At 47.4% G+C, this 22612-nt stretch overlaps 1 protein-coding gene across 1 annotated transcript in view; it reads right to left on the bottom strand.

Moving 5' to 3' along the window:
- Positions 1–21281, bottom strand: part of LOC139275780 (SH2 domain-containing protein 1B2) — a 31438-nt gene extending 10157 nt beyond the window's left edge. The window contains exons 1-2 of the mRNA XM_070892983.1: positions 21136–21281; positions 19856–19919 (exon numbers count right to left, since the gene is read on the bottom strand). Of these exons, the coding sequence (XP_070749084.1) occupies positions 19856–19919; positions 21136–21281 (210 nt within the window). The remainder of the gene's footprint in view (positions 1–19855; positions 19920–21135) is intronic.
- Positions 21282–22612: the final 1331 nt, after the last annotated feature.

Here is a 22612-nt window from a genome sequence, read left to right as displayed (position 1 = left end):
ACCAAGTGGATCCGCATCTTCACCCTGGAAAAGTTTCCAATGCCAGGCTCAAAAAGGGAAGTAAATTTGTTAAGAACCTGGGTACATGAGGCCTCATTGACAAGTGATAGTGCTCGGATGTCATCCCAGTTCCAGCGGATTTTTCCCAGCCAGCTCCTTCCAAGCAGTGTGAGGCCATTGCCCGGGACAATCCAGAGTAGCAGTTCATGCACCGTGCCCTCGTAGGTGACCTTGACCATAGCGCTGCCCAGGACAGTGATAAGCTCTTTGGTGTACATTCTCAGTTTCGTGTGGATAGGGCTCAGGGCTGCTCTGAGTGCCTTGTTGTACCACAATCTCTCAAACATCTTTTTACTCATGATGGATTGGCTAGCGCCAGTGTCCAGTTCCATGGCTATGGGTAAGCCATTCAATTTTATGTTTCGCATTATAGGTGGACATTTCGTCGAAAATGCATGCACCCTGTGTACTTCAGCAACTGCCTCTTCTCTCTGAGGCTCGAAATTGCTTTGATCCACCATGGACCGATCTTCCTCTGCCGCATGGTGGTTAGCAGGTTTTGTAGAGCTTGCAGCTCGTTTGCAAGCTCGTTGGAGGTGCCCCATTGTTCCACAGCTCTTGCAAACATACCCTTTGAAGCGGCATGAATAGGCTGAATGGAAGCCTCCACAATGCCAACAAGGTGTGAATTGCCTTGCATTCATCCTTTGTTGTGGACTCTGAGTCATCTGGGTCACCTGAGGCCTGCTGGCAGTTGCAGACTCATGGGTTCTGCCCTGTACATTTCTGCTCGCAAATACAGTTCCAGTTAATTTATGAACATTGCTAGCACTTGTGTGCTGAGAGATTTGTTTGGTGTTATCACTGGTGGACATAAACGCCTGTGCTATCTATCGCAATGGCTTTACTGAGGGTCAGTGTCTCTACAGTCAAAAGTTTTCGTAGGATGGTCTTGTGGCCAATGCCCAGTACAAAAAAGTCTCTGAGCATTTGCTCCAGGTAACCATCAAACTCATATTGTCCTGCAAGTCGCCTTAGCTCGGCAACGTAGCTCGCCACTTCCTGACCTTCAGATCGTTGGCACGTGTAGAACCGATACCTCGCCATCAGCACGCTCTCCCTCGGGTTAAGATTCTTCCGAACCAGTGTACACAGCTCCTCATACGACTTATCTGTGGGTTTCACTGGAGCCAGAAGATTCGTCATGAGGCTATAGGTCGTTACCCCGCAGACTGTGAGGAGGACTGCTCTCCTTTTTGCAGCGCTTCCTTCTCCGTCCAGCTCGTTGGCTACAAAGTACCGGTCTAGCTGTTCGACATGGGCTCCCCAGTCCTCACCCTCTGAGAACTTCTCCAGGATGCCCATAGTTTGCTGCATCTTAGCATTGGATTTGTATAATCGTCGCCAGTTATTGTGTTCCTAACACAGATAAGACTGCACACAGGGAGGTTAAAGTAACAGTGACCTCAGTCTTTAATAAGACACTCCAGAGTGAGGAACAGGCCTTGGGGACCGGCTTATATACAGTGCTCCCAAGGGATGCTGGGATCCCTTGGGATTTCAGGGGAAGAGCTCCCTGGTGGCGGAACATGGGAGTGCATGGTTTACAGGTACACAACAAATACATCTTCCAATCCCACCTTCCAGATCAAGAGCATGGGGGGTAGGGTGAGAGGGAGGGGAAGGGGGAGGTGATGGATGAAGCCTCCACTGTTATATTCACTTTGAAGGAGGTGCAGGTGCTGCCCATTGAGGTACCAGCCCCTTTCGTGAGTGGTACGAGTGTTGCTGGGATATTCCATGGTTTCCCACAGTGCAAGGCTGGGGATTCCAGTGGGATGCAGGGAGGCACACCCAGGGCCCCACCGTCTGAGGCTGCTGGTCCCAGTGGGATGCAGTGAGCCACACCCAGGGTGAGGAGGGGAAGGAGAGCTCGACAGCGCTCTTCTGAGGTGCAGGATCTAACTGACGTAGTTCAGATGATGGCAGTGAGTGCAGAGAGCATTGACCTGACCCGATTACTCCTGGACACCATCAGTGGGGTGGCTGATGAGGTATTGCGACTGTCGGGAGAAGTGACAACACTCTCACGAGAAATGGGAACACTGTCCGGGAACATGAGGGAGGGAATGTCTCTGGCAGCGGATACAATGTCGGTGCACAAAAGGGAGGGAATGTCGCAGGTAGCTGATGCGCTGTCAATGAACATAAGGGATGGAATGTTTCAGGTAGTTCAAACACTGTCAGCGAACATGAGGGAGGGAATGCTGCAGGTAGTTGACACACTGTCAGGGCACATGAGGGAAGAAATGTTGGAGTGAGCTTCTGCAATAAGGGAACACGCCAAGACCCCGCGCCCATCGACAGAATCAACTGCCACTCACACTCCAAACCCCAGACCAGCCTCTGAAGAGGTCCAAGCCGGGCCTTCCACATTACCAGCTGCCACCCCTCATCAAGAAGTGTGCATTACCTGAGATGCTCGAAAGAATAAGCTTGGTACCAACCCACGAAACACTGCGCCACCGCCTGACGTCAGTAGTAGAGTCAACAAGACCAAGTGCAACGGGCAGTCTTAGAATAAGGTGAAGGAGAGATGGGTGCAGCCTTTCTTGGCTGCTGCTGTTGTTGTTGTTGTTCTAATTATTATTGTTGTTACTGTTGTAACTGTTCTCAACTTAAAAGTTTTTTGTAAGTTATGTAAATTTACAAATTTAAAAGTTTGTAAGTGATCTTAAAGTTGTTAAGTGTTCTTAGAGTTTGTAAGTGATGTTAAAGTTTGTATATGATCTTAACTGAAAACTTTAAAGTTTGATGCAAGAATATTTTTATTAAAGTTAAGTACAAACAAATGTTTGTTAAACTTTTGAATAAAATATATTTTAAATTATAACGGAAGCATTTCCATTATTTGTTCCATTATTAACACAACTTTTTGAAGTAAAGAAGAATCATTTCCATTATTTGTTCCATTAACACAACATAGCATTACGGAACAGATACAAACAGTAAACATGGTCCATTTTGAATAGTTGCCGCTGAGCCTCCAGGCAGCAAAGTGTTCACGGATGAGCTGCTGATGCAAGGCTCGAGCAATCGTTAAAGGGGCACGACGGCCGGCCCTCCTCCACCGTCGTGCTCCAGGTACATCCTGTACATCTGTCCTCCGCAAGATCCTACAAATCCCCTGGGAGGACAGACACACCCACACTTAAAGATCACACGGATGAACTTCAACAATTGTACATCCCTGTCTGGAGTAAAAATAAAACAGGGAAGGTAGCTCAACCATGGTTAACAAGGGAAATTAAGTATAGTGTTAAAACCAAGGAAGAGGCATATAAATTGGCTAGAAAAAGCAACAAACCTGAGGACTGGGAGAAATTTAGAATTCAACAGAGGAGGACGAAGGGTTTAATTAAGAGGGGGAAAATAGAGTACGAGAAGAAGCTTGTAGGGAACATAAAAACTGACTGCAAAAGCTTTTATAAATATGTGAAGAAAAAAAGATTCGTGAAGACAAACGTAAGTCCCTTGCAGTCGGATTCAGGTGAATTTATAATGGGAAACAAGGAAATGGCAGACTAATTGAACAAATACTTCGGTTCTGTCTTCACGAAGGAAGACGCAAATAACCTTCCGGATGTACTAGGGGGCAGTGGATCCTGTGAGAAGGAGGAACTGAAGGATATCTTTATTAGGCGGGAAATTATGTTAGGGAAATTGATGGGATTGAAGGCCGATAAATTCCCGGGACCTGATAGTCTGCATCCCAGAGTTCTTAAGGAAGTGGCCCTAGAAATAGTGGAAGCATTGGTGATTATTTTCCAACAGTCTATCGACTCTGGATCAGTTCCTATGGACTGGAGGGTAGCTCATGTAACACCACTTTTTAAAATAGGAGGGAGAGAAAACGGGTAATTATCGACTGGTTAGCCTGACATCAGTAGTGGGGAAAATGTTGGAATCAATCATTAAGGATGAAATAGCAGCACATTTGGAAAGCAGTGACAGGATCGGTCCAAATCAGCATGGATTTATGAAAGGGAAATCATGCTTGACGAATCTTTTGGAATTTTTTGAGGATGTAACTAGCAGAGTGGACAAGGGAGAACCAGTGGATGTGGTGTATTTGGACTTTCAAAAGGCTTTTGACAAGGTCCCACACAAGAGATTGGTGTGCAAAATCAAAGCACATGGTATTGGGGGTAATGTACCGACATGGATAGAGAACTGGTTGGCAGACAGGATGTAGAGATTCGGGATAAATGGGTCCTTTTCAGAATGGCAGACAGTGGCTAGTGGAGTGCCGCAGGGCTCAGTGCTGGGACCCCAGCTCTTTACAATATACATTAATGATTTAGATGAAGGAATTGAGTATAAAATAATATCTCCAAGTTTACAGATGACACTAAACTGGGTGGCAGTGTGAGCTGTGAGGAGGATGCTAAGAGGCTGCAGGGTGACTTGGACAGGTTAGGTGTGTGGGCAAATGCATGGCAGATGCAGTATAATGTGAATAAATGTGAGGTTATCCATTTTGAGGGCAAAAACACGAAGGCAGAATATTATCTGAATGGCGGCAGATTAGGAAAAGGGGAGGTGCAACGAGACATGGCTGTCATGGTTCATCAGTCATTGCAGGACAGCAGGTGGTGAAGAAGGCAAATGGTATGTTGGCCTTCATAGCTAGGGGATTTGAGTATAGGAGCAGGGAGGTCTTACTGCAGTTGTACAGGGCCTTGGTGAGGCCTCATCTGGAATATTGTGTTCAGTTTTGGTCTCCTAATCTGAGGAAGGATGTTCTTGCTATTGAGGGAGTGCAGCGAAGGTTCACCAGACTGATTCGCAGGATGGCAGGACTGACATATGAGGAGAGACTGGATCAACTGGGCCTTTAGTCACTGGAGTTTAGAAGGATGAGAAAGGATCTCATAGAAACGTATAAGATTCTGACGGGACTGGACAGATTAGATGCGGGAAGAATGTTCCCGATGTTGGGGAAGTCCAGAACCAGGGAACAGAGTCTTAGGATAAGGGGTAGGCCATTTAGGACTGAGATGAGGAGAAACTTCTTCACTCAGAGAGTTGGTAACCTGTGGAATTCCCTGCCGCATAGCGTTGTTGATGCCAGTTCATTGGGTATATTCAACAGGGAGTTAGATATGGCCCTTACGGCTAAAGAGATCAAGGGTATGGAGAGAAAGCAGGAAAGGGGTACTGAGGGAATGATCAGCCATGATCTTATTGAATGGCAGTGCAGACTCGAAGGGCCGAATGGCCTACTCCTGCACCTATTTTCTATGTTTCTATGTTTCTATGTTAGCGTCCTCGTCCAGGCCAACAGCCCCAGCATTGAAGCACTGACCACATTTGATCAGCTCCGCTGAGCAGGCCACATAGTTCGCATGCCAGACACGAGACTCCCAAAGCAAGCGCTCTACTCGGAACTCCTTCACAGCAAATGAGCCAAGGAGGGCAACAGAAACATTACAAGGACACCCTGAAAGCCTCCCTGATAAAGTGCAACATCCCCACTGACATCTGGGAATCCCTGGCCAAAGACCGCCTTAAGTGGAGGAAGTGCATCCGGGAAGGTGCTGAGCACCTCGAGTCTTGTCATCGAGAGCATGCAGAAACCAAGCGCAGGCAGCGGAAAGAGAGTAAAGCAATCCAGTCCCACCCACCCCTTCTCTTGATGACTGTTTGTCCTATCTGTGATAGAGACTGTGTTTCTCGTATTGAACTGTACAGCCACCTAAGAACTCATGCTATAAGTGGAAGGAAGTCTTCCTCGATTCCGAGGGACTGCCTATGATGATGATGACATCTCGGAATCCCCCAAAGGTGCTTGCAAGGTGATGTGGGTACAATCAATGCAGCCCTGTACCTTTGGGAAGCCAGCAATCCTGGAGAAGCCCACAGCCCTGTCACGCATTGCCTGGGCAGTCATGGGGAACTTTATGTAGTCATTCCTCCAGGCATATAGTACAGCAGTCACCTGCCGAATGCAGATATGTGTTGCATGTTGAGAAATGGTGCACACATCCCCAGTTGTGGCCTGGAATGATCCAGATGCATAGAATGAAAGTGCAGCTGTAACCTTCACTTCAACTGACAAAGCAGTCCTTCTGATGCTTCTAGGTTGTAGGTCTGCTTTTACTAACTCACAGATCTCAGTTACAACTTCTTTGTGGAAACGCAGCATTCTGACACAGTCTGCATCACTCAGGTGCAGGTATGAACACCTGTCTCGATATACCCGATGTGGGTAAGGCCTCCGGCCCATTAACCTACGTGCTCTGAGGTTCCTCATGTGATGACTTCAAATCAATTGTCTCCTCCGCAGCACCATCATGCAGAAGGCTTGCACAAGGTATGGCATTGTCAGTATTGCCCCCATGATTAAATTGTACCTTTGCAAGAAGCAGGCAGGACAAGCTTCTTTGTTGTCTCTCTCCCCAAGGTTGACACCCTAATATGGACCAGACCTAGGTCTGAGCATGCAGAATGGGCTTGCTTAGGTCGGGAAACACCCCCCCCACCACCACCTCTCCCCCCACACCCTCCTCCCCCGGGCCTTCACTTGATGCTGCTTGCTGCATAGTGGCGTAGTGTAAGGTTTCTTATCCCTTCAGTTCGGCTTCCAACCCCTCCACCCCGCCCCGGGCTTCATTTGATGCTGCTTGCTGAATAGTGCAAGGCTTCTCATGCCTTAAGTTTTACTTCCATCTCTGCCCCCACCGGGCTTCTCTTCAAACCGAGCCCATGTGTCCGTGCGAGGGACTGATTCTGCTGGCTGACGCTCCGACCCTCGAGCCCGGTTTGGAGACTTTGGTGATGGCGTGGCACTTAAAAAAAAAAATCCAAACTTCCATTTTCTGCATTTTCAGTTGGAAATATTTAAGCTTGATGATGCATATTTATGTGTTCTCGACTCCCTCCAAAACTTCACATAAAAACAATGGTGTCTTTCTGCGCTGATATTTTTATGTGCGCTGGTTTTTCTTAAGTGCTCAGAAGGTTTATTGGGAGTGGTCACATACGCCATCCTGGGAGAAATGTAAGTTGGCCAAACTTGCATAATTGTGAAAAACTGGCGCAGACATCAGGTTATACACCCATGACACAAAAAAAAAATAACCTAAAAAAATCATAACTAACTGACTTACGCTGGTGCCCAATCTTTGGGGAAACTTGGATTTTTAAAATTTAGGCCAAAAAAGCAGCGCAAATCACTGGGGAAAATTGAGCCCAACAACCAGCATCCTGAGTACTGCTGGTACAATACACTAATTTCAGCCTACCCACCAGCTCCAACTAGACATGCTACATTGCTATCCTCTGGAGAAGGTTTTTTGGAGTGCCAGACAGGGGGTCCGCCCCTCGCCTCCTTGCACCCATCTCACGCAGAGCAGCCTGTCTGCACACAAAGAGGTGTCCGTATACATGAGCTAAAAACAAATATGCACAGATGTATAGATGGATCAACAAATACCCAATATAGGTACTTATCAGTGAGATAAATCTTAGGCATTCAACATCACATAGCATCTGTGGTTTCACATCTGACAATTCCACTAAGTTTAAATTTAAACAAGTTTAACCACATTAAGCCATTCCAGGATTTGAAAAGTTCCAATTCTAAAGCGTACCAAATGTAAATCTATATCTAAACATTTTTATCTACTGCTGAATAAAATTTAAGATGCAAAATTAATTTATTAGATTTATTGTTATCATTACATCATAGAATCATAAAACCGCCATAGCACAGAAGGAGGCCGTTCAGTCAGTCGAGCTCTCTGCAAGAGCACTTCAGCTGGTCCCACTTCCCCGCCCTTTCCCCGTAGCCTTGCAATTTTTTTCCGTCAGGTACTTATCCAGTTCCCTTGTGAAAGCCACGATTGAGTCTGCCTCCACCACCCTTTCAGGCTGTGCATTCCAAATCCTAACCACTCGCTGCGTAAAAATGTTTCTCCTCATGTTGCCTTTTGTCAATCACCTTAAATCTATGTCCTCTGGTTCTCAACCCTTCAACCCTGAACAGTTTCTCTTTATCTATTCTGGCTAGATTGACTTTGAACACCTCTATCAAATCTCCTCTCGACTTTCTCTGCTTCAAGGAGAACCACCTCAGCTTCTCCAGTCTATCCATGTATCTGAAGTCCCTCATCCCTGTAACCATTCTTGTAATTTTTTCTGCATCCTTTCTAAGACCTTCACATCCTTCCTAAAGTATGGTGCCCAGAATTGGACACAATACTCCTGTTGAGGTTGAACCAGTGTTGTATAAAGGTTCATCATAACTTCCTTGCTTTTGTACTCTATGCCTCTACTTTCTCAACCTGCCATGCCACCTTCAACGATTTGTGCACATATAGCCCAGGTCTCTCTGTTCATGCACCTCCTTTAGGATTGTACCCTTTAGTTTATATTGCCTACCAAAATGTATCACTTTGCACTTTTCTGCGTTAAATTTCATCTGTCACTTGTCTTCCCATTCCATCAGCCTGTCTATGTCTTCTTGAAATCTATCACAAACTTCCTCACTGTTCACTATATTTCCAAGTTTTGAGTCATCTGCAAATTTTGAAATTGTGCCCTGTACACTGAAATCCAAGTCATTAATATATATCAAGCAAAGCACTGATCCTAGTACCGACCCCTGGGGAACACCACTGTGTATCTTCCTCCAGTCCAAAAAACAACCGTTCACCACTACTCTCAGTTTCCTGTCACTACAAACACGATTTGCCTTTAACAAATCCATGCTGGCTTTCCTTGATTAATCCACACTTGTCCAATTGACTGTTAATTTTGTCCCTAATTATCGTTTATGAAACCTTCTCCACTATCAAGGTTAACCTGACTATCCTGTAGTTGCTGGGTTTATCCTTGCGCCCTTTTTTGAACAATGGTGTAACATTTGCAATTTTCCACTCTTCTGGAGCCACTGCTATATCTAAGGAGGATTAGCCAGTACCTCCACAATTTTCACCTTCACTTCCCTCAGCATCCTAGGATGCATCCCATCTGGTCCTGGTGACTTATCTACTTTAAGTACAGCCATCCTTTCTAGTACCTTCTTATTCAATTTTTATCCCATCCAGTATCTCCACTACCTCCTTTTTCACTATGACTTTGGCAGCATCTTCTTCCTTGATGAAGAGAGATGCAAAGTACTCATTTAGTACCTCAGCCATGCCCTCTGCCTCCATGTGTAGATCTCATTTTTGGTCTCGAATCGGCCCCAGCCCTCCTTGTTTATTATTTATATGCCTATAGAAGACGTCTGTATTTATTTTATGTTATCTGTCAATCAATTCATATATTCTCTCTTTGTCCCTCTGATTTTATTTACTGACACTTGCTCCACTTGACCCATCTCATTCCCCAGATCCAGCAATGTCTCCTTCCTTATCAGTAAACATATTTATCAAGAAAGTTATCCTAAACACACTTCAGAAATTCTTCCCCTTCTCTGCCTTTACACTGTTACAATCCCAGTCTATATTAGGATATTTGAAGTCCCCTATAATGTATGCACCTGCGAATATGCTCACAGGTTTGTAGAGCTGTTGAAAGGCGGGCAGATTTTGGTGTGCGTCAGCACCCAGCGTGCGACTTTCCATCTTCAGACCCTGCAGAGATACCTTTGCATCGAGCCCCCTCCTAGGTGGTGTGCGCTGGTGACGTACTTCTTCCGCCACCAGTACAGCCTCAATTATGACACGCAGCTCCTGTTTGTGAGCCTGGGGGGCGTCAGGACTGCCGTCCAGGGGCTGCCTGTCTTTTACCAGGAACTCGTCAGGGTCTGGAACAAAGTCTCCACCAAGCGCAGCTCTCCACCGGCTGGAGTGCCGGCTGTCCTGCAGGAGCCGCTGCTCGGGAATCCGTACCTCCACGACTGAGGTTTTAGGTGGCAGGCGGACGAGAGGGCTATGGCTGGTGAGGTGACCAGGGTCAGGGACCTGCTCGATGGCGGAGGAGCGGGCTGGATGGTGCCAAACGTGCTGGTACGGCGGCTAAACTGGGCTGACGTCAGCCGTGCGGACGATGCCATCGAGTCGCTAAAAACAGCTCTGGGCCCTGACTCCATTAGGTGTGTCGAGGAGGCTCAAGCACGTGGGGAGATCCCATCCGAACTGACCCCCGTCCAGACGGAATTCCTCATCGGCGCCAAACCCCGAAACCTCCCTCGGGAGCCGGCGCCTCACAACTTGAGCCGCCTCGGGGAAATCCCCTCCGTGCCTTTCAGTTCTGCGCGGAGGGGTTTCCTGTACGGGCTGCTCCTGCACACTCTCAACCTTGCCATCCTCGCCTGCCGTCCGGACATGCCATGGCGCAACATCTTGCCATCTGGAGGAGGCGGGGGTCCCCGATGGAGTGCCCTCTACGCGGGACTACTCCCACTAATTATCGGGGACTTGGCCTGGAGGGTGGTGCACGGAGCAGTCCAGTGCAACAAATTTTTAAGCTGGTTCACGGGCTCCCAGGCCGCCTGCAACTTCGGTGGTCTGCAGGAGTCCGTGTTTCATGTTTTTATTGAATGCACGAGGTTGCAGCCCCTGTTCCATTATTTAAAGGGGCTGCTCCTCAATTTCTGGCTGCTCTTCAGTCCCACACTCCTGATCTTTGGGCACCCTGTGCGGAGGGGAGCAGGTAGGTCTGAAGGCCTCCTCGTAGGACTGCTCCTGGGCACGGCCAAGGGTGCCATCAGCCGGTCCAGGCAGCGGGCGGTCGAGGGGGTCGTTCAGCCCGACTGCCTGCCTCTCTTCCGCGCCTACTTCAGGGCCAGAGAGTCCTTGGAGATGGAGCACGCGGTGTCCACCGGTACACTCGCGGCCTTCTGCAAGAGGTGGGCGCCGGAGGGACTGGAGTGCATCGTTACCTCCGGCAACCAAATTTTAATTTGATTTTATATGTTTTAAAGTTTAATTTGTTTAAATTGCCGTGTTTTAGTGTCCCCCTGCCCTTTTATAGGGGGCACTTGTAAAATTTATGATTTTAAAGCCCCCCAAAAAAATCACAAAAAATACAAAAAAAACAAAAAAAGGGCCTGGAAAAATGTTTGGCGTGTCCCCCAGGTCAGGGGGCACTTGATTTAAATGTTTAATTTTGTTTTCTCCAAAAGAGTGTAGAGCTGTTGAAAGGCGGTCAGATTATGGTGTGCGTCAGCGCCCAGCTTGCGACTTTCCTTCTTCAGACCCTGCAGAGATAGCTTTACGTCGAGTCCCCTCCTAGGTGGCGTGCGCTGGTGACGTATTTCTTCTGCCAGCAGTACAGCCTCTTTGTGAGCATGGGGGGCATCAGGACCGCCGTGCAGGGGCTGCCATGCAGTAACTCATCAGGGTCTGGAACAAAATCTCCACCAAGCGCAGCTCTCCACCGTCTGGAGTGGCGGCTGTCCTGCAGGAGCCGCTGCTCAGGAATCCGTACTTCCACGACTGAGGTTTTAGGTGGCAGGCGGACGAGAGGGCTGTGGCTGGCGAAGTGACCAGGGTCAGGGACCTGCTCGATGGGCTGGATGGCGCCAGATGTGCTGGAACAGCGCCTAAACTGGTCCAACGTCCGCTGCGTGGCCAATGCCATCGATTTGCTAAAAACAGTGCTGGGCCCTGACTCCATTAGGTCTGTCGAGGAGGCTCAAGCACGTGTGGAGATCCCGTCCGAACTGACCCCCATATGGACGGGATTCCTCATCAGTGCCAAGCCCCTAAACCTCCCTCGGGAGCCGGCGCCTCACAACTTGAGCCACCTCGGGGAAATCCACTCTGTCCCTTTCAGTTCTGCGCGGAGGGGTTTCCTGTACGGGCTGCTCCTGCACACTCTCAACCTTGCCATCCTCGTCTGCCGTCCGGACACACCATGGCGCACCATCTTGCCATCCGGAGGAGGTGGGTGTCCCTGATGGAGTGCACTCTACGCGGGAGTCCTCCCACTATTTATCCGGGACTTGGCCTGGAGGGTGGTGCACGGAGCAGTCCCATGCAACAAATTTTTAAGTCGGTTCACGGACTCCCAGGCCGCCAGTAATTTCTGCGGTCTGGAAGTGTCGGTGTTCCATGTTTTTACTGAATGTGCGAGGTTGCAGCCCCTGTTCCATTATTTAAAGGGGCTGCTCCTCAATTTCTGGTTGCACTTCAGTCCCACACTCCTGATCTTTGGGCACCCTGTGCAGAGGGGAGCGGGTAGGTCCAAGGGCCTCCTCGTAGGACTGCTCCTGGGCATGGCCAAGGGTGCCATCAGCCGGTCCAGGCAGCGGGCGGTCGAGGGGGTCATTCAGCCTGACTGCCTGCCTCACTTCTGCGCTTACATCTGGGCCAGGGTGTCCTTAAAGATGGAGCACGCGGTGTCCACCGGTACGCTCGCGGCCTTCTGCGAGAGGTGGGCGCCGGAGGGACTGGAGTGCATCATCGAGCGGGGAGTTCGAGGTGTGTTGAGGAGCGGCCTATAAAAAGGCCTGTGAATGTCGGAGGCAGCGGGACTTCGAGCAGGGAGTTCGAGGAGCATCGAGGAGCCAGCTGGTGCAACTGCAGCTGGGAGAGAAGGCAAAAAAGAAGTAGAAAGAAATCAAAAGCTGACGTCACAGCCAAGGGGGTAAGTGATTGGCTGGTGATTAGTAAGTAGTTTTTCTTTTACTTTTCTTTATCAGTAAGTAACCTTTTAGCATTGTTGATACCAAATTAAGCTGATCTAACGGTTAAGTCATGGCAAGAGAGCTCGGACATGTGTTATGCTCCTCCAATAATATGTGGAAGTCAGGGATGCTTCCAGTGTTCCTAACGACTACATGTGCGGGAAGTGCATCCGCCTGCAGCTCCTGACAGACCACATTGCGGCACTGGAGCTGCGGGTGGATTTACTCTGGAGTATCCACGATGCTGAGAATGACGTGAATAGCATGTTTAGTGAGTTGGTCGTACCACAGGAAAAGTGTACACAGCCAGATAGGGAACAGGTGACCAACAGGAAGAGAAGTACAAGGAAGGTAGTGCAGGGGTTCCCTGTGGTCAACCCCTGCAAAACAGATACACCGCTTTGGCTACTGTTGAGGGGAATGACTCATCAGGGGAGAGCAGCAGCAGCCGAGTTCATGGCACCGTGGGTGGCTCTGCTGCACAGAAGGGCAGGAAAAAGGGTGGAAGAGCTATCGTGGTAGGGGATTCTCTTGTAAGGGGAACAGATAGACGTTTCTGTGGCCGCAACCGAGACTTCAGGATGGTATGTTGCCTCCCTGGTGCAAGGGTCAAGGATGTCTCGCAACGGGTGCAGGACATTTTGAAAAGGGAGGGTGAACAGCCAGTTGTCGTGGTGCATATAGGTACCAACAATATAGGTAAAAAATGGGATGAGGTCCTATGAAACTAATTTAGGGAGCTAGGAGCTAAACTAAAAAGTAGGACTTCAAAAGTAGTAATCTCAGGATTGCTACCAGTGCCACGTGCTAGTCAGAGTAGGAATCGCAGGATAGCTCAGATGAATACGTGGCTTGAGGAGTGGTGCAGAAGGGAAGGATTCAAATTCCTGGGACATTGGAACCGGTTCTAGGAGGAGGTGGGTCCAGTACAAGCTGGACGGTCTGCACCTGGCAGGACCAGAACCAATGTCCTAGGGGGAGTGTTTGATAGTGCTGTTGGGGAGGTGTTAAACTAATATGGCAGGGGGATGGGAACCTAAGCAGGGAAACAGAGGGAAGTAGAATGGGGGCAGAAGCAAAAGATAGAAAGAAGAAAAGTTAAAGTGGAGGGCAGCGAAACCCAAGGGAAAAATTAAAAAGGGCCACATTACAACAAAATTCTGAAGGGGCAAAGTGTGATAGAAAGACAAGCCTGAAGGCTCTGTGCCTCAATGCAAGGATTCGGAATAGGGTGGACGAATTAACTGCGCAGATAGCAGTTAACGGATATGATGTAATTGGCATCACGGAGACATGGCTCCAGGGTGACCAAGGCTGGGAACTCAACATCCAGGGGTTGTCAACATTTAGGAAGGATAGACAGAAAGGAAAAGGAGGCAGGGTGGCATTGCTGGTTAAAGAGGAAATTAATGCAATAGTAAGGAAGGACATTGGCTTGGATGATGTGGAATCGGTATGGATGGAGCCGCGGAATATCAACGGGCAGAAAACGCTAGTGGGAGTTGTGTACAGACCACCGAACAGTAGTAGTGGGGTTGGGGACAGCATCAAACAAGAAATAAGGGATGTGTACAATAAAGGTACAGTAGCTTTCATGGGCAACTTTAATTTACATATTGATTGGGCTAACCAAACTGGTAGCAATGTGGTGGAGGAGGATTTCTTGGAGTGTATTATGGATGGTTTTCGAGACCAATCTGTCGAGGAACCAACTAGTGAGCTGGTCATCCAAGATTGGGTGATGTGTAATGAGAAAGGACTAATTAGCAAACTTGTTGTGCTAGGCCCCTTGGGAAAGAGTGACCATAATATGGTAGAATTCTTTATTAAGATGGAGAGTGACAGTATTAATTCAGAAACTAGGGTCCTGAATTTAAGGAAAGGTAACTTCGATGGTATCAGGTGTAAATTGGCCAGAATTGACTGGCAAATGATACTTAAAGGGTTGATGGCGGATAGGCAATGGCAAACATTTAAAGATCACATGGATAAACTTCAACAATTGTACATCCCTGTCTGGTGTAAAAATAAAAAGGGGAAGGTGGCTCAACCATGGCTAACAAGGGAAATTAAGGATCGTGTTAAATCCAAGGAAGCGGCATATAAATTGGCCAGAAAAAGCAGCAAACCTGAGGACTGGGAGAAATTCAGAATTCAGCAGAGGAGGACAACGGGTTTAATTAAGAGGGGGAAAATAGAGTACAAGAGGAAGCTTGCAGGGAACATAAAAACTGACTGCAAAAGCTTTTATAGGTATGTGAAGAGAAAAAGATTAGTAAAGACAAACGTAGGTCCCTTGCTGTCGGATTCAGGTAAATTTATAATGGGGAACAAAGAAATGGCAGACCAATTGAACAAGTATTTTTGGTTCTGTCTTCACGAAGGAAGACACAAATAACCTTCCAGAAGTACTAGGGGACCGAGGGTATAGTGAGGAGGAACTGAAGGATATCCTTATTAGGCGGGAAATTGTGTTTGGGAAATTGATGGGATTAAAGGCCGATAAGTCCCCGGGGCCTGATAGTCTGCATCCCAGAGTTCTTAAGGAAGTGGCCCTAGAAATAGTGGATGCATTGGTGATCATTTTTCAACAGTCTATCGACCCTGGATCAGTTCCTATGGACTGGGGGGTAGCTAAAGTAACACCACTTTTTAAAAAGGGAGGGAGAGCGAAAACAGGTAATTATAGACCAGTTAGCCTGACATCAGTAGTGGGGAAAATGTTGGAATCAATTATTAAGGATGAAATAGCAGCACATTTGGAAAGCAGTGACAGGATCAGTCCAAGTCAGCATGGATTTATGAAGGGGGAATCTTGTTTGTCAAATCTTCTGGAATTTTTTGAGGATGTAACTAGAAGAGTGGACAAGGGAGAACCAGTGAACGTGGTGTATTTGGACTTTCAAAATACTTTTGACAAGGTCCCACACAAGAGATTGGTGTGCAAAATCAAAACACATGGTATTGGGGGTAATGTACTGACATGGTTACAGAACTGGGTGGCAGGCAGGAAGCAGAGAATCGGGATAAACGGGTCCTTTTCAGAATGGCAGACAGTGACTAGTGGAGTGCCACAGGGCTCAGTGCCGGGACCCCAGCTCTTTACAATATACATTAACAATTTAGATGAAGGAATTGAGTGTAATATCTCCAAGTTTGCAGATGACACTAAACTGGATGGCGGTGTGAGCTGTGAGGAGAACGCTAAGAGTCTGCAGAGTGATTTCGACAGGTTAGGTGAGTGGGAAATGCATGGCAGCTTGCAGTATAATGTGGATACATGTAAGGTTATCCACTTTGGGGGCAAAATCTGAATGGTGGCAGATTAGGAAAAGGGGAGGTGCAACGGGACCTGGGTGTCATGGTTCATCAGTCATTGAAAGTTGGCATGCAGGTACAGCAAGCGTTGAAGAAGGCAATTGGTATGTTGGCCTTCATAGCTAGGGGATTTGAGTATAGGAGCAGGGAAGTCTTACTGCTTTGTACAGGTGAGGCCTCACCTGGAATATTGTGTTCAGTTTTGGTCTCCTAATCTGAGGAAGGACGTTCTTGCTATTGAGCGAGTGCAGTGAAGGTTCACCAGACTGATTCCTGGGATGGCTGGACTGACATATGAGGAGAGACTGGATCAACTGGGCCTTTATACACTGGAGTTTAGAAGGATGAGAGGGGATCTCATAGAAACGTATAAGATTCTGATGGGACTGGACAAGTTAGATGCGGAAAGAATGTTCCCATTGTTGGGGAAGTCCAGAACGAGGGGACACAGTCTTAGGATAAGGGGTAGGCCATTTAGGATTGAGATGAGGAGAAACTTCTTCACTCAGAGAGTTGTTAACCTGTGGAATTCCCTGCCACGGAGAGTTGTTGATGCCAGTTCATTGGATATATTCAAAAGGGAGTTAGATATGGCCCTTATGGCTAAAGGGGTCAAGAGGTATGGAGAGAAAGCAGGAAAGGGGTACTGAGGGAATGATCAGCCATGATCTTATTGAATGGTGGTGCAGGCTCGAAGGGCTGAATGGCCTACTTCTGCACCTAATTTCTATGTTTCTATCATCCCCGGCAACGGAATTTTAACATGATTTTATATGTTTTAAAGTTTAATTTGTCTTATTGTGCCTGGTTTTAGTGTCACCTCCCTTTTAGCCAAGGAGCACTTGTATAATTTGTGGTTTTAGTGCCCAAAAAAACCCACAAAAAAACCCCACAGAAAAAGCCCCCAAAAAACAAAAAAAACAAAAAAAACAAAAAAATGGCAGTTGAAAACTGTTTGGAGTGTTCCCCCCCCCTCCCTCTTTTAATCAGGGGGCACTTGATTGAATTGATTTATTGTTTTACAGTCAAAAGAGTTGTAGAGCTGTTGAGGTCTGGACTAGAGTCGCCACCAAGCGCAGATCTCCCCCATCCGGAGTGGCGGCTGTCCTTCAGGAGCCGCTGCTCAGGAATCCGTACCTCCACGACCGAGGTTTTAGGTGGCAAGCGGACGAGAGGGCTGTGGCTGACAAGGTGACCAGGGTCAGGGACCTGCCGGATAGCGGGCTGCATGGCGCCAGACGAGCTGGCACAGCGCCTAAACTGGGCTGATGTCCGGCGCGCGGCCGATGCCATCGAGTCACTAAAAACAGCTCTGGGCCCTGACTCCGTTAGGTGTGTCGAGGAGGCTCAAGCACATGGGGAGATCCCGGCCGAACTGACCCCCGTCCGGACGGAATTCCTCATCGGTGCCAAGCCCCGAAACCTCCCTCAGGAGCCGGCGCTTCACAACTTGAGCCTCCTTGGGGAAATCCCCTCCGTGCCTTTCAGTTCTCCGCGGAGGGGTTTACACTCTCCACCTTGCCATCCTCGTCTGCCATCCGGACACGCCGTGGTGCACCATCTTGCCGTCCGGAGGAGGCGGGGGTCCCCAATGGAGTGCTCTCTATGCAAGAGTCCTCCCATTATTTATTGGGGAGTTGGCCTGGAGGGTGGTGCACGGAGCAGTCCCATGCAATAAATTTTTAAGTCGGTTCACGGGCTCCCAGGCCGCCTGTAATTTCTGTGGTCTGGAGGAGTCCATGTTCCACGTTTTTATTGAGTGTGCGAGGTTGCAGCCCCTCTCCAATATCTGAAGGGGCTGCTCCTCAAATTCTGGTTGCACTTCAGTCCCACACTCCTGATATTTGGGCACCCTGTGCGGAGGGGAGTAGGCAGATCAGAAGGCCTCCTCGTAGGACTGCTCCTGGACATGGCCAGTCCAGGCAGTGGGCGGTCGAGGGGGTCGTTCAGCCCAACTGCCTGCCTCTCTTCCGTGGTTACATCAGAGCCAGAGTGTCCCTGGAGATGGAGCACGTGGTGTCCACCTGTCAGCCTTGCACAACAGGTGGGCGTCGGAGGGACTGGAGTGCATCATCACCCCCGGCAACCAAATTTTGATTTGATCTGTTAGTATCTAAAGTTTAATTTGTCTATGTTTGTCGGTTTTAGTGCCCCCAGCCCTCCACTTTTAGCCAGGGGGCACTTATATAATTTGTGTTTTTGTGCCCTCAACCCCCCCCACCCCCCCAAAAAAAAACAAGGGGGCACTTGAAAAGTTTTTGGAGTGTGCCCTCCTCTTTAATCAGGGGGCACTTGATTAAAGTGCACAACTAAAATAGTTGTAGAGCTGTTAGCCCCCTTTAATCAGGGGGCACTAGATTACTGATACAACACAAAATAGTTGTAGAGCTGTTGAGTTGTGAGTGGCTTAGCCAGTCACATGATGTTCACAAGACGCAATAAATCCCCAGTAGTTGGGTTTAGGGGATCTACGATGAGTCTTGTGGTTGTGGGTGGATGAACTGATAATGTGTAGTGTGATTGTTAAACCTTTGCTAATAAACCAACTAGATCTTAATAGCAATGTGTTGCTATGAATTCTTACGCAAATAACCCGTGAAGCAAATACATTACATCTCCCATTATCATTACCTTATAGTTCTTGCACCTCTCTGTAATTTCCCTGAAAATTTGCTCCTCTATATCCTTCCCAATAGTTGTCGGCCTATAGAATAGATGTTAGTGTAATGGCACCTCTATTGTTTCTTAACTCTAACCAAATAGATTATGTCCTTGATTCCTGCAGGACATCCTTTCTCTCCATCACTGTAACCAATACTGCCACCCACCTCCTCTTTTTCCTTCCCTAACTTTCCAGAACGCCTTATATCCTGGAATATTTGATACCCAATCCTGTCCATTTTTGAGCCAGGTCTCCGTTATCGCCACATCATATTCCAATGTGGCAATTTGTGGCATTATCTCTTCAGTATTCAGTATCCAAAACTTGGCTGTGCGTGTCCTAACTTGCACCAAGTCCCACTCACCCATCACCCCTGTGCTCGCAGACCTAAATTGGCTACCGGTTAAGCAACACCTCTATTTCAAAATTCTCATCCTTGTTTTCAAATCTCTCCATGGTCTCGCCCCTCCCTATCACTGTTATCTCCTCCAGCCCCACAACCCCTCCCGAGATGTCTGCGCTCCTCTAATTCTGCCCTCTTGAGCATCCCTGATTATAATCGCTCAACCATTGGTGGCCGTGCCTTCTGTTGCCTAGGCCCTAAGCTCTGGAATTCCCTGTCTAAACCTCTCTATCTCTCTACCTCTCGTTCCTCCTTCAAGACACTCCTTAAAACTTACCTCTTTGACCAAGCTTTTGGTCACCTGCCCTAATTTCTCCTTATGTGGCTCGGTGTCAAATTTTTTGTCTCATAATGCTCCTGTGAAGCACCTTGGGACATTTCACTATGTTAAAGGCGCTATATAAATACAAATTGTTATTGTCGTTGAGAGTGATTAAGAGCCAATTTTAGAGAACTGATCACAAAACGTTATCATCTTTATAGCTGGAAAAGCAACTGGTTCAGAAACCAAACCCTAAATAATACTACCACATGGATAAAGGAAGCACATTGATATAAATGCTACCAGGAATGCCTCTGTAACCCCTTTCAAGATTTTATTTAAATGCATGGGCAGCTATTTGCAGTAGTAGTCGGTGAAGTGCCATGAGCCAGAGTTCAGGAGGGTAGCCTTGATCTCTGAATTGCTAACTTTGCACCTCAAGTACATTTTGGGTGATTCTGGTGGAGAATCTGAAAATTGTCTCTCATGCCTTTGAAAAATCATTTTCTGTGCTAGATAATGTAGTGAAAAGCACAGTAGATCAAATAACTGTAATTGTATTCTTACCTGAACCATAAAGCGTCCTTGATGGTTTTTTAAAATTCTGTAAGTATATACAGTTCTCTTAAAGCTAAAAAGAATGAAAGATATTGTCTGTGAGCATCATTGCACCATATTGATTACTAAACTGCAAAATAAGCTCCATAATTAACAGAACTTGGAAATTGAAAGAGGCCATTAACAATGCAGGGCAGAAATTGATGCATGAGACTCTGCTGCAAGTGCACAATTTCATTAGACACAAGCACAGGTGGGAAATAGGATGACAAAACCATTACCTTTTTTCTACACTCCACACTTGTGTTTAGTGTAGGGGTGACCACACATCCCTGTTTTCCAGGGACAGTCTCCAGATGAGGTATTGTGTCCTCGGAACAGTTCCCAGTTCACAAAGCTCATCCCCAAGGTGTACCTCTGGGCGGTGAGTGACTCCACTGAGCTGTCAGTTTGAGGCTCTAAGGCTAAACTAAACAACAACTTCTACAATAGCCAGTATGACTCACTGCACGTGCGTGACTGGGCGGTCTTTCTGCGTATGTGCCAGTTGTTGTTTCTGAGTTTCCGGCCAGGCTTGTGCCGCTGGATTGTCGGCGCAAGAAATGCCTGGGAGCACAGCAATTGAAGTGGGTGAGGGAGAGGCCGCGGTGGCGGGCCCGGTCACCCTCAACTGGGGAAGGGGGTGACGTGACCTCAGTCACGGTGGCGGGGGAGGGGGTGGGTCAGGTGTGACCTCAGTCACTGTGGGGGGGGGGGGGGGTCGGGTGTGACCTTAGTCACCGTGGGGGAGGGGTCAGGTGTGACCTCAGTCACTGTGTGTGGGGTGGGGGTCGGGTGTGACCTCAGTCACTGTGGCGGGGGGGGGGGTCGGGTGTGACCTCAGTCACTGTGGGGGAGGGGTCAGGTGTGACCTCAGTCACTGTGTGTGGGGGGGGTCGGGTGTGACCTCAGTCACTGTGGCGGGGGGGGGGGTCGGGTGTGAACTCAGTCACTGTATGGGAGGGGTCAGGTGTGACCTCAGTCACTGTGTGTGTGGGGGGGGGTCGGGTGTGACCTCAGTCACTATAAAGGTGGGGTCAGGTTAGAAAGGGAAAGTGGTCAGGGCTTTCATTCCTGATCACTTTCTAGTGTTACATTAGTTGAGGTTTGGCTGCAGTTGTCGGTCCCCTTTGGAACTTTATAGCCATCAGATGCTTCGCTGAAAGAAATCTTTTGTCTATGTTTTTTTTTACTTTCAGTAAAAATTAGGCCTGTAAACAAAACTACATGTTTATCACACGGGTACTTACAAGACACAGAGGCATAAAGCATCAGGGACCGTTTCACTCTCTCGCACTAAATAACTTCCTTCTATCCCGTTTGCTGCAAATAAAACTTCACAGGCCTTTTTGCTGATGCTTCCATGAAAATATGGAAGTAATGTTGCAGCAGACATTTAGTCTGGCTTTTATCTCGTGTCTTCTCTCCGAATCACATTTGGAAATCTTGTTTGAATGTCTTGAGAGCTCAGTATTAACTGATAAATAAAAAGAATGAGGATGTTACATTGTTCTGTTCTTACTAAACAGCAAAATGAAAAACTACTAAGGTTTTGGAGATTCGGTTCAAAGCTTGAATATGGATCACTGGATGAGATGTAGAAAACATAAGGTACTGGTTAGAGGGGTAAAGTCAAGTAGGGAGAAATACTGAGTGGGGTGCCTTGGGACTCAGTGTTCGGACCACTACAGTTTTTAATCTATATCAAAGGCTTGGGGCTAGAAATTCGGTATCGCCCATTTTGAGGCGTTAATCCCGTCTGGGCGGTAAAAATAAAAGTCCTTGAGAGTTTGCGCTGCCTACCGTAAAATTAGGTTTCTGTGCCTCAAGAGGGAAAGGGAGCGCTAAATCAGTTGTTGCACAATTCTATTAGGGCGGTGGAACCAAAAATCTCGCATTAGTGGAGGCAGTGGAGAGGCAGTCGTTCATTGGGTGTAAAGTGCTTTGGGACATCGTGAGGTTGTGGAACGCTCCATATAAATGCAAGTTCTTTCTTTTTCTTTTCTGTCTCTATAAAAACCCCGGCCGGCCCTCCTAATTTGGTCCCATGTGAAAATTTAACCCATTTGCATTGTTTCCGAATTTAAGTTGCTGATGAAAACAAATTCCCATTACCTTGCCAGAATTAATTTAGGATAAATTGGTCTGTAGTCATTTGCTTTGTTACCCCTTTTCAAAATGGACACTACATTAAACAATAACAACTCACATTTAGCGTAGTAAAACATTCCAAGGCGCTTATTCGTCTGTTTTCAAACTACTTTGTTGCAGCTGGAGATGTAACATTGTTGAAGGAAATTTTTAATAATAAGATCAAAATAAATGTTATAAATGCCAGAAAAGCATCCAAAGTAACCTATTTTTTCTCTCCCTCTCAAAGCTCAAATTCCACACTAATTCAGCTAGAACAGACGCTGAAGCATGTCACATGCACACATCATGACAGGCATTCTGGTACATGGCATAGAAGCTTATGGGCGCTTATAAAACTCTCAATACTCAGATCACCTCATAAGGCAAATTGTCATAAACATACAGAAAAATAAAAACACTTCAAATGTTTGTTAAAATATCTGAATCAGACAAAATATTAATCCCATCATCTGCATCTCACTATATCTCTATGACATGGTGTATTCTGAAATTTGGTTTTGAACATCATATTCACAGGTAATATGCATCAAAGTGGTCAACATCAGGAAAAAGCAAGAATAAGACAGATTGCAA

Source organism: Pristiophorus japonicus, chromosome 11 (assembly GCF_044704955.1).
Source record: "Pristiophorus japonicus isolate sPriJap1 chromosome 11, sPriJap1.hap1, whole genome shotgun sequence".
Taxonomy (NCBI): domain Eukaryota; kingdom Metazoa; phylum Chordata; class Chondrichthyes; family Pristiophoridae; genus Pristiophorus; species Pristiophorus japonicus.
The sequence above is the reverse complement of the archived record's forward strand: the minus strand, read 5'-3'. Positions and strand labels throughout refer to the sequence as shown.